The 12154-nt window shown below is 37.1% G+C and overlaps 1 protein-coding gene across 1 annotated transcript; it reads left to right on the forward strand.

Moving 5' to 3' along the window:
* Positions 1-7871: 7871 nt before the first annotated feature.
* On the forward strand, positions 7872-8813 carry LOC101568967 (olfactory receptor 10K1). Its single transcript, XM_004648681.1, has one exon. The coding sequence runs from the start codon at positions 7872-7874 to the stop codon at positions 8811-8813; it is 942 nt and encodes a 313-aa protein (XP_004648738.1).
* The last annotated feature ends 3341 nt before the right edge of the window (positions 8814-12154 follow it).

Below are 12154 nucleotides of genomic sequence, written 5' to 3' on the forward strand. Positions count from 1 at the left end.
TCAGATACATCTCCATTTTCAGCTTTGGACAAGCCCCCTATTTGTAGAATGTTGTAGGATTTTTTTAAAAAAAACTTTTTTAAAACTCTTGTTTTTTCTTTGGGCACAATGCCATTTGAATTTCTGACAGGCTCACATTTGAGGCTCCCAGAAGCTTTAGGTTCCGTGCCGCAGTTTAAGGTTCTGCTTCTCGATCTTCTTATACAGGAGTTTCATCTGTAAGTATGACATGCTTACACAGAAACCCAGGAGCCCAGCGCGACTCTCCCAGCTCGATGCCTATAAGTCTTACTTGTTTGAACTTAGCTGTTCATCTTTGCATCATCTTGCAGATGTTGAATTATTTTTTCCTGCATTCTGGTTTTTTTTTTTTTTTACAGTATTTTTCCCATAATTTTATTGATAAACAAATAGCAATGAGTCAGTTTCAAATCAAATTGGTAGGATAGTTTCACTAATTAACACATTCCATACATTCTTCCTAGTGGTTAATTGCTGTACAAGATGCAGACTTGATATCCTATTTACAAACACCATTAGAACAAATCATTCTATTCATTCAGAGAATGTAACTATATATCTATCCTAACCACTTTGAATACACAGATACAAAATGGACATTCGTCTGTATACCCTTTTTTTTTTGTTAAGTTCTGTTATTTGAATATTATAGGTGTGTTAACTTAGCAAAATATTCTAAAAGAGTCCAGTAGCCCATAATAGTATTGGGTCTTCTGCTTGACTGGCAATGTCAGAAATTGTTGACCTGAGTCCCCTACTCTAGTTGTTTTTAAGAGATCTTTTCTTACCTTTTTACTAGCTGCAATAGTGTTGTCAAAGTCTGAAAGTCTATTTTCACTTTTTTGTTGATTCTTTTTTCCCATAATTTTTATTCATTTTAATGGGAAAAAATGGCAATGAAACTGGTTTCAAAACAGGTTAGTAGGACAGTTATAATAATACATTGCATATTGTTATTTTCATAGTAGTTATTCAGACAACAAGATGCAGATATGATATCTTTTTTACAAACCAAATTGGTAGGACAGTTTCAATAATTAATACATTGCATACATTCTTCCTAGTGGTTAATTGCTGTACAAGATGCGGATATGATATCCTATGTACAAACACTATTAGAACAAATTTCTCTATTCATAAAGAGAATGCAACTATATATCTATCCTTTCATTCAAATGGTTTTGCCAGCTTGTGACTGAGGTTTTAATTTCCTGTATATCACTTTGAATCTGCTTCATGCATTCTATTTATTTCCTATATTGCCCATTCAAGGATTCTGTCAGTTTTCTATTCTCCTCTATTTTTTATCAGTGTCTTCTTTAGAAGCACTTAGTAATTCTTTCATTATAGTTATCATTTCTTTATTACTTCAGAGATTATTTCTGATCAGATTTCTCTAAGCTTTTCTACAGTTGTTTCTTTACTTCAGGTGCTATTATTTCAGAGATTTCAGGTATGTGCTTTCCAGTTGCTTCTATGCTAGTGTGTCCTGTTTGTTCTGGGTGTGCTCAGGGCCTGAGAATGCATTTTGCTCCTTCTATTTTTCATTTTGTATAAGACTGTCGTCTGACCTTTTGTGTAGAGCTTTGGTGCAGTTATTATCTTAGCACCTATGGGTATTCTTAGCCAAGAGAGATTATATGGCTTAGGCAGTTACATTTTTGTACTTTCAGAACTACAATTAGCAACACTATTAATGAGTAGTAATGTTTAGCAGTTGACAAACTTTTGTAACTAATGGCTTTTTATTTTAGATCATAAGAGCAAACATTATGACTGTATAGTTAAACAAACATTAGATTGGGAATTTGTACTTAGTTCCCCTAAGTTCTGTCTGATCTCCTCCCCTTGATGTACCTGTAGTCTTCCAGGCAGAGTAGCTCACGGCAGTTACCTGTTGCCCCCTCTGTGGATTGAGCGAGAAAAAGAGAGGACTGTCTCATATACCTGGGCCTACAGGAAGATAGGGATTTGAGGAGAATGAGGCTCCTTGATCTCTCAGGAGCTAGAATTAAATCAGCTCTCTCCCTTTTCACCAGAATAAATGGCCTTTTGTTTGGGCAGTGACAAGCAAATGGACTTGTGAAGAGACTTGAATAGCCGGTAACAATGAGAGATACATGTTGGAAGGTGAAAATAATAAAAGGCTAAAAGGGCCATTCTATATTTCAGAATTTTATGCATCACAGGAAGCCCCTACAGGTAGCAGGTACTGCAGCACAGATGAGAGATACTCAGGAAATCTTCACTTCAGGGCCAAAAGCTACTCCTCTGTCATTAGCAAGTGCTGGTTTATCCTGGTGCCAAACCACAGAACAGGACAAAACAAAACTCTTCACTTATTTTTTCATCATCCAAATGTCTTATGATTGTTCCCATTTGTGAAATTGTTATAGCATGAAAATATGGTCAAAAACTATTGAGTTGTGGTAGGAAGACTTTTTTATTGCTGCAATGTAGTATAGTTAAGAATTTGGGTGCATACATGTGAGACTCAATATTAGAAAACATAGAACCCGAAGATTTCATTTTGGATGTCCTGGACCCATTTGGAGCTTTCTGCACAAGTTTTATTCTGAACACTAGTAATAAATGTAATAAAAATATGTCCCACGGAGACATATTAATTTCCAAAAATGGAGACACAGTTAACTATTTTTATTAACGTTTTCTTTGAAGATGGAATTGTATGCTTTGACACTGACACACTTTATATAAAACAGTAGGCTTAGAAAAAAATCAAGATATGATTGATTGATGGAATGCAAAAAACTAAAGAGAGACAAAGTAAAAGAATAGCTCCAATTCTGTTTCAGTAATTTCACAACTGTTATTGATATTTATGCATTTTTTTCTTCCACCAGTCAATATTCCTTTAAACTGAGCTTGGAAATCATCAATTATTTTTCTTATAATAGACTGTGTTATTCTTTTATTAATTTTTGCCTTCTATGTGAACAAGAGATGGGCTAGAAAACCTATAATTCCTTTTCTTCTCACTCATATGATTCCTCAAAAAATACAATCTGTCATTCTGGTTACTGCATTTCTGCCTATAGATTACTGGTTCCCTAGAATACAGAAGGCTACAGCAGTCATAGGGTAATCTAATTCCATTCTAGTGTTTTTCTGTGAGGACAACACTCTTTGAGTAATAATCCCACTTAAGCAGAAGGCTTAAATTTATGTGCTAGTGTCATCAGGGACCATAACAAAAGGAATAACTTTAGCTCCCCCATATTTATTCTTAGATGTCTATATTGTTATTATTAGAGAATAAAAGTCACTTGTTGATGGTATGTATTACTTTTGGCAGATACCTCAGGCTGTTCCAGTCATAGTTGCAGAACTGGTCGTATATTGAAGGGCAAAGTAAGCTATTTCATAGTTGGACTAGGCTACTTCCTTTCTGCATGATGGGGCAGAGACAGGAATCCAAGTTTTCCAGCATCATTTGCTATGTGATCATGCGTTTTGTCACCTGTGAGATCAGTTATTTACAGAACAAAGATCCCCAAAACACTGTGCATAAAACAGTTTCTAAGGTCTGTGTTTCTCCTCATTACCCCATGTATCTCTTTCCTATTACTGAGGAAACTTATTTTTAAGAAACACAACATTGTGTATACTTGTCCTTTTTAAAGATTGTATCATCATTACACAACCTCAGGTTGATTTCACAATCTAAAAAAGTGATTACATTGCAATTATATTGATTATGTGTTAGTTGCTAGGAAATTAGTTAGTACATAGTACTGAGTTATTGTCGCAATATCAAAACAAATAATGTCATGACAGTGCAACCAGAATTGAAATACTTGTTAAAATTTAGGTTTTTACTTTATATCCCAATTTGAATGAGGTTGTCTAAGAGCAGAGAATCCACAGATAAATTTGTGATTAAGCTCATTTTTTATTCCTACAGACACTGAGGTTGAGAGCAACTGTACAACATCATCAATCTTGTAACATAACGTTCAATAAAAATTGAGCCCTTGTTTGCTGCACTACATTCTTAGCCGTGGCAGGCTTTCCTTCAGAACCCAGAACAAATGGACTGAACTTTCAGTGTGTGTGCAGACTAGTCACACTCACGGCTCCTTTTCCAGAGTCTCCTCACCTAACACCACTTTTAAGAAGCTAACAATATTTATTATTTCTCCAAAATAAACTTGTCTGCTAATTAGACTCAAGACAATATCTCCAGGGCAGTGAAGCCTAGCCTCAGGAGTCCAGTGATCACAACATATACTCCTGAAAACCACAACCAACATTGGCAACCAGCATCTGTACAACTTCTCATAGAATTGGCATGATGAAAGCAGTGGGGGTTCTTACTGAGCAGTGTACATTGATTTCTTCTGGGCTTTTGTGAGACCGAGAACTGAGGAATAGCTAGGGCTTGAGAATACCTCTTCCTTCTTCCTATGGAATTTAGTGGTGCCATTTCTGGTAAGTGACAAGGAGAAAACAAAGAATCTGTGGCTGCCTTTTACTTCAGATACTCACGGGGAATGGGAAAGAATGGTCTGTATGGTTCTCTGAATTTTCCTAGGTGGTAATACAGGGCTGCTACTACTTCTCACTAGATCTCTCGTCTGTCTCTGTGTCTGTCTGTCTCTCTCTCTCTCTCTCTCTCTCTCTCTCTCTCTCTCTCTCTCTCTCTCTCCCTTTCTCTCTCTCTCTCTCCCTGTTCAATTGGTTGACTCACGGCTTAAATGAACCATAACCTTCACCTCTTTTCTCATTTCTCTCACTTCAATCAGTTGTATGTACATTTTTAGTACTTTTCTCCCCCTGTAATTAGGACAGGGTGTATGGGGTCTACAGGGTCTCACTACATGGATCAGAGTCTTAGTGATTCTCCTGTTTTCAGCCTGTCAAGTGTTGGAACTACAGGAGTGCCCGACCATGCCCAGTCTCAATCGCGGTCTCACATTGCAGGGCTAGCACAGCAAGCTGGGAATCAACTCTGGCCTCTGGGCTCTGCCTAAGCAGGCCCTTTAGTCCACTGAGCTACCAGGCTGACCCTACATCGTTTTAGGTGTAATTGAAATCTGTTAATTAAACTTCATTTCAGTTAGTCCATTTGGAGAAATTCAAGTTTTACTTGTGTAAATAAGAAGATAGAAATTCCACTTCTTTACTATTGGATACTGTCTAAATTATTTATTTTGGATTAATTGATCATTAATTGATTTGGGAAAGATAAATATTAGAATTTCTCAAATTTTGAGAACATTAAATCTCTGCAAATTGTTCATCTTTTGAGAACACACAGAAACCCACAAATGCTGCTTCTAATTAAATCTAATTTAAAGAAAATCAAGGGGAATGTCTGAGGAGCCAGAAATATACGAATCAGAAGTATCTTCAGCATTGATAATATCCTGAATTCTGTGTTGGTGCTGGAATGTCATAATGATGTCTTTTGAGGCCATGTAAAGTAGGGAGTCTAGCTTTCCATGTTAGAGAGGTTGCTACGGATCATAGCACTAGCTTGCTATTGTAGGTCAGAGCCGCTTTTGCAAAATGTTACTTAAGGAGCCTTTGCTGCAGTATCTTCCATACATCCTAAGAGTTGATTTCATTACAGCTTACTCTGTGTTGTTCAATTTTATGTAAAGTAACTGGACAATCCATGTAAGTAACTCTCCCAAAGTCACAAAAAGGGACACTTAAAAATACAGACATTTGCACTTCACATTGAGAAATCCTTCATATTCACTTTATAAAGTGTGCATATTTGGTCTGAAAAGAACTATTTTTTTTGCTGTGTATCTGGTTCCTGATGTTACTTGAAGCAGATAGGGCTGTCTTCTCAGATGAACTGGTGATCCGTGTCTCTGTGCATCATTAAAAATGAAAGCACATCACGCCATTCAATTAGTCTATGGGGTTGTATTAATGCTACGTAAAATCCCATATGTCTGGGGTTAACTGACTAGATGTTCTAACATAAGGAAAAATAAATTCATTTTACTTGGTATTAGGAGATTATTTCAGAATCAAATAATTTCTACTTCTTTAATTTAGTTTTATACTATATTAAGTAGATGGGATAGTAAGAATTAGAAGTGTATAAATAGTAACACCAGTTGAAAATCTTGTGGAAAGGGAGAAAAGAAAGATAAGCAATGACCATAAATTTAGATTATCCAGAGAATTGTGTAATGGATAAGGTCTATTTGCCTAGAAACATATATTATGTGGGGACATTTTGTCTTTCTTGACATAAAAATGCAATTAACACACATATATATTCGTATATATGTATGCAATGGAAATAAAAATGATGTAGACTTTATTTTTTGTACTTTATTTTTACATATAATAATGGTATTGTGTAAGAATAATGGGTGATATACTAATATCTAATACTATTAATAGTAAGGAATAGTAAGTACTGCTGTATATTTTCAAATACAATTTGCAGTAAGGAACAAAAAATAAGTATTCCAAAGTCGAGGCATTAGATGCACTGCATTCCAGAAATGTCCAATAGTCTAAATTAGGGACAAGATACCATATCTTAATACGATATGGTTTGAAACTTCATAATTAAATAAATGAAGACTAGGTACTAATGTATGCTTAAATACTTTTGCATCTACAGAAATTTTCCTTATTAAAACAGGCAGTTTGGAATGTTCCTATTCAAAATTGCACTAAGCATTTTGCAAATTGCTTTTAGGCACAAAATAGTATAAAGAGTCTTATCTGTGCAGTAATATATAAAGGATACAAAATTGATGATTTATGACATGGAAGTAGAAACTGTTCAAGAACTCGGTTGTCCTGTCCTCCACATTCACTGGCAAGGTCTGATCCATTTCTACAATGCATCTATCTCTAAGTTTCTCTGAGGTGTATCAGAATGGGAAAATATAAGAGTGTGGCAAAATGCCTCAAGGGTGGTAAGTTTCACTCTTCCCTTCTCTTTTTTAAGAGATAAATATTTTTAAATATTAATATTATCTTCTATGTCACATTACACTCAATATGTGCATTGTGGAACCTTCAATAGTGTTGCTAATCAATTTCATATTCATCAGTTTCTCAGAAATGCAACTTTTCTTTTTTAGTGTGTTGGGGACTACAGTCATTGTTACTACTTTACTTATTTATTTATTTATTTATGTATTTATTTATTTATTTTTCTGCATTTTAAGGAATGATCTACAGTGTGCTCAGAGTCTCAATGCTAGATTGTACTCATAGTGATTCTCTTTTTTACAGCCTCCCAAATACTGGGATTACAGGTGCGTGTCACCACGCCCATTCTGAATTGCCATCTAACCTCCGACCTCTGTGCCTGCTTGCAGGCTCTTTAATCCACTGACTTCCTTCTTTCCTGCCTTAAATTAAATCACTTAATTTTTGTTTTTCCTTTCCATTTTATAGTTGGGGAAACTGAAGCTACTATGCTCGGTAACAGCATTCATGCTCAGTACTATAGACTTTATCACTCGAAATGCTGATCAAGTTCAGATAATTGTACTTAACAATATCTTTCATCTTTACAGACTTGGTTTACTTGAATTTATATAGAACAAGAAAAGGACAATAATGCATATGAAAGAAAATTGGACAAGTTTCCTTTTCAGAATTGTTGGCAAGAGAGATAACCTGTTCTTCACATCAGAGGAAGCCTTCCATCTGAGTCAGGTTATTCCGGTTCATACTTAGCATCAATTTTTCTTTTAGCAGTCATAGAGAATGAAGGAATTCTACCAAACATCTGGAAATGCATACCACCAGCAAATTTCGTACTGTATTTCCTGTATATGTCTGCATTTCCTCATGGATCCTGGGCTCCTCCTCTGTGCATGACTTCGCTGTACTGAAGTATGGAGAGGATTAATGAAACCATGGTTAGAGAGTTTGTCTTTCTGGGCTTCTCAACTCTGGCCAGCCTCCAGAGGCTGCTTTTCGTTGTCTTTCTGCTCGTCTACCTTTTCACTCTGGGCACCAATGCCATTATTATTTCCACCATTGTGCTGGACAGAGCCCTTCACACCCCCATGTACTTCTTCCTGTCTGTTCTGTCCTGCTCTGAGACTTGCTACACATTTGTGATTGTGCCCAAGATGCTGGTTGACTTGTTGGCTGAGAAAAAGACTATCTCCTTCCTGGGCTGTGCCATCCAGATGTTCACTTTCCTCTTTCTCGGCTGCTCTCACTCCTTCCTGCTGGTAGCCATGGGCTATGATCGCTACGTGGCCATCTGTAAACCCTTGCACTACACAGTGCTCATGGGACATGGTGTATGCGTAGGACTAGTATTTGTTGCCTGTGTCTGTGGCTTCACTGCCTCTGTGGTCACCACCTCCCTGGTATTTCACTTGCCCTTCCACTCTTCCAACCAGCTCCATCACTTTTTCTGTGATATCTCCCCTGTCCTCAAACTAGCATCTTACCACTCCCGCCTCAGTCAGTTGGTCATATTCATGCTTGGTGTATTTGTCTTAGTGATTCCACTGATACTTATCCTGATCTCCTATGTCTACATTATCTCGGCCATTCTAAAAATTACATCCTCTGTTGGAAGATACAAGGCATTCTCCACCTGTGCCTCCCATCTCATCGTGGTCATTGTTCACTATGGTTGTGCATCTTTTATCTACTTAAGGCCCAAGACCAATTATTCTTCAAGTCAAGACACTCTAATATCTGTATCTTACACCATCCTCACCCCATTGTTCAATCCCCTGATTTATAGTCTGAGAAATAAGGAATTCAAGTCAGCCCTTCAGAGAACACTGGGACAGACTTCATCTTCTATTAATTAAATCACCAAATTTATCTGAAGGAACATTACATGCAGGGGTCAGAAGAGAGAAGCTTGGGGGCTGGGGAGATGGCTCAGTGGAATAAGCGCTTCCCTGGGAAGTGCAAGGGCCTGAGTTCAATCCCCAGTTTCACAGAGAGAGAGAGAGAGAGAGAGAGAGAGAGAGAGAGAGAGAGAGAGAGAAGCTTGAAAGACACCAAATGTAGATTGGATAGTGTGGAGCTGGTTGTTAAAAGGAATTGATGTTTAATGTCTAATCTGAGAGGTTAATGAGAGTCACCAGCTAAAAGATATCATCTGATAATGTTCTATTTGAGAAAAGCAACATATAGGTAACTAGAGACAACCAAGATCTCGATGTTTTAGAAGAAAACAAAGAATATTGTCTAACGTCTTTATATTTTTAATTGACAAATAATAAATTCTATGTATTTACTGTGTATCACACAATGTTTTTCTGTAAGAATGCATTATGCCTAGGCTAAGTCAATCTAATTGCCATGTATAGTCCCTGGAATACATACTTAATGTACGATGAAAACACCTGGAATCTATTGTCAGTTTTCAACATTTATTTATTTGGTACCGGCGCTCACCATACAGCTCAGACTCATAGTGATCCTTCTGCCTCAGCCTGCTCAGCTCTGGGATTACTGGTGTACACCAACACACCTGGCTGCATGTCAGCACAGCATGCAGTACTGGGGACTGAATTTGGGTCCTGTGCTTGCCAGGCAGGCACTTAGTCAGCCATACTATCTCTCCACCCTTCTTTGTTGGTAAATACGTTATGATGGTGTGTATTACATAGTCTTCTGTGCCGTCTGACCATCATTTCTTCAAACTGCCTAAAACTCTTTTGCCACCCAAAGCTTTCTATTATTATTCTATTTTTGCTTCTATTTCTTCACTGCTTAAAATTCCACTTCTTTCAAGAATTGAAATCCTAGATTCCAGTTAGCTTTATATTTTGGATGTGATCTCTTTAAATTATGCATAGTTAACAAGTGCATGTTCCTATTCCATAGGTCAGCTCTTTGCTGTGGTTATTGTTCCTTTGGTCTGTGTTTTGTAAGTTTTATAATCTCATCTATCTAGTTTTATCGTTTTTCCTTCTGCTGTGGGGCACATCTGTCTTTTCTTACCTTTCTCTTCAATGAGTTCAAATTTCATGATGCCTTGAATTTGTATGTTAAGCACGAGTTTGTCAGTTCCGTTCCCTGTAGAGTTCCTCGCATGACCAAGCTGCCTGCCTTGCGAACAGCCTTCTTATCTGTCCACTTTCTGTCCTCCAGTTTGCTTTTCCATCTTTACCCTGAAACAGGTGATGATTATTCATGTCCTCACTGGCAGTCAGGATATATATATATATATATATATATATATATATATATATATATAACCTTTATCTGTTCTTTTATTAAATCTTTTTTTACACCTTATATCAGCCATCACATTCTAATGGTTCTACTGCTTGAAATTCTTCTGTCACATTCCACTTCCATTTGCAGGGTGTAATCCTGTGTTTTTGGATCACTGCAAGAGTACGAAGTCCAGAGATCTCAAACCCATTCACACTGTTGACAGGGAGGTTTTACGGTTGCTGTGAAGTCTAAATTAGAGAACATGATAAGTACATGCAATGTGTAGTCTATCCTCAACACTAATGATCTATTACTCTTTGTATTCATCATTATCTAAAATAAAAGTATCAAGAAACATTTTAGTTTACAAAATCTTAAATAGTTTCTAACAGATATGAAGGTAAACTACGTTTTAATTAAAATTTATACTAAAGTATTACTGTCTGAATTTTTGTATTGTTTGATTTTTCCTGAATTTTGTATTTTACTGAAACTTATTTGTTTTTTAAGTATTTTGTTTTTGCAGTGTCTCACTGTGCAGCTCAGACTCATGGTGATCCTCCTGCTTTCAGCCTCCCCAGTGCTGGATTACAGGTGTGTGCCACTAAGCCCATACTCTGGCTGCCTGAGGCAGCCCTAGGGACTGGGCTGGTGTAGCATTTGGTGCTGGGGATCTAACTATGGTCCCTATGTTTGCCTAAGCTTGTCTAAGCAGGCACTTTAGTCACTGAGCTATCTCAATACCTCTGAAATTTATTTACTCTTATTTATTTTGCTACACACCATTCATATTTATTTCAAAACTTCATTCAAGCATAACTTTCTCCATGAAGTTGTTCTCTACAATCTCACTCAGGATTATTCTCTACATGTCACCCTAGTGATGTAAACAGTAATCTTCCCTTCTTCACTAGCATCACAGGACTCTGAAGCGAGTGCCTTGCATTTTGCCTCCAATTAGTATCACATGATAATACCGATTAAGCTAGTGATACCAGTGTTGGTTACTAGAAAAAAGATGGTATAGGTTTTTAGCTGGCCAGACCATACAGTAGAGGGACAATGACCATCTTTTTGAGGAGTGAAGTGGTAAGTCCTCTGTGGCTGGTTTGAAATTTTTCAGAGAATGAAAGGAGGACGTGTAATACACTGAGAATGTGCCAGCTGTGGCACATTACTTAAACATATTTCATAAAGGTTTTATATTTTGAATTGGAGACTGGACACTTGTATTCTTCTACACAGCAGACCTATGTTTTAAGGAATGTGAAACTCTCTCTCTTTGAGATTCAGCCTTTTGAATTTCAGAATGGATTTAGTTTCTGAACATAGAGAATATCAGTTGTGTGACCTTGCATCATGTGAATGCAACACAATTTATGACAGAAACTAGAAACTAGATACATGCTTCTGAATGTAAAAAATGCATATATGATGCTTCTGCGTTCTGCAAATGAGTACTGCCATGGATGTCCCAGCTCCCAGTTTTGCTCTTTGCTGTTATCCCAGGATCTGGTGGGCCTTATCATTCAGTTTATCTGCCCATTCTCAAAGTCTATTTCTCCCCTTGAAATACAGTTTATAGCTTATGAGTCAAAGAGCAAAGACGTTGTTGCTTCTAACCCGAGGATAAAAAAAGCAGAAACTATAGGAAAAAGACAAAAGAAGAGGTTTATCAGTTCCTTTTTCATGATGTCATGAGGGAGGGAGTCTTATCTGTATGGAGTCTAAGACAGGGAAAGAAAGACTTTCATGAATCTGGTCTATGCTTTATTATTTGTTAGAAGAGACTTGAAGTCCATTCACCCAAGGGATTTTGGATGTTAATTGAAAAGAGGATGCATTCGTGTCAGAAGCACTATAGTAGTGCCTCTCCAGGGTACAGGATAATACTAATTAAGCCAGTGATACTAATGCTGGTAACTAGAAAAAAGATGGTATAGGATTTTTCCTGGCCAGGCCATACAGTAGAGGGACA

The sequence above is a fragment of the Octodon degus genome, unplaced genomic scaffold, assembly GCF_000260255.1.
Source record: "Octodon degus isolate 3935 unplaced genomic scaffold, OctDeg1.0 scaffold00540, whole genome shotgun sequence".
In the NCBI taxonomy this organism is placed as follows: Eukaryota; Metazoa; Chordata; class Mammalia; order Rodentia; family Octodontidae; genus Octodon; species Octodon degus.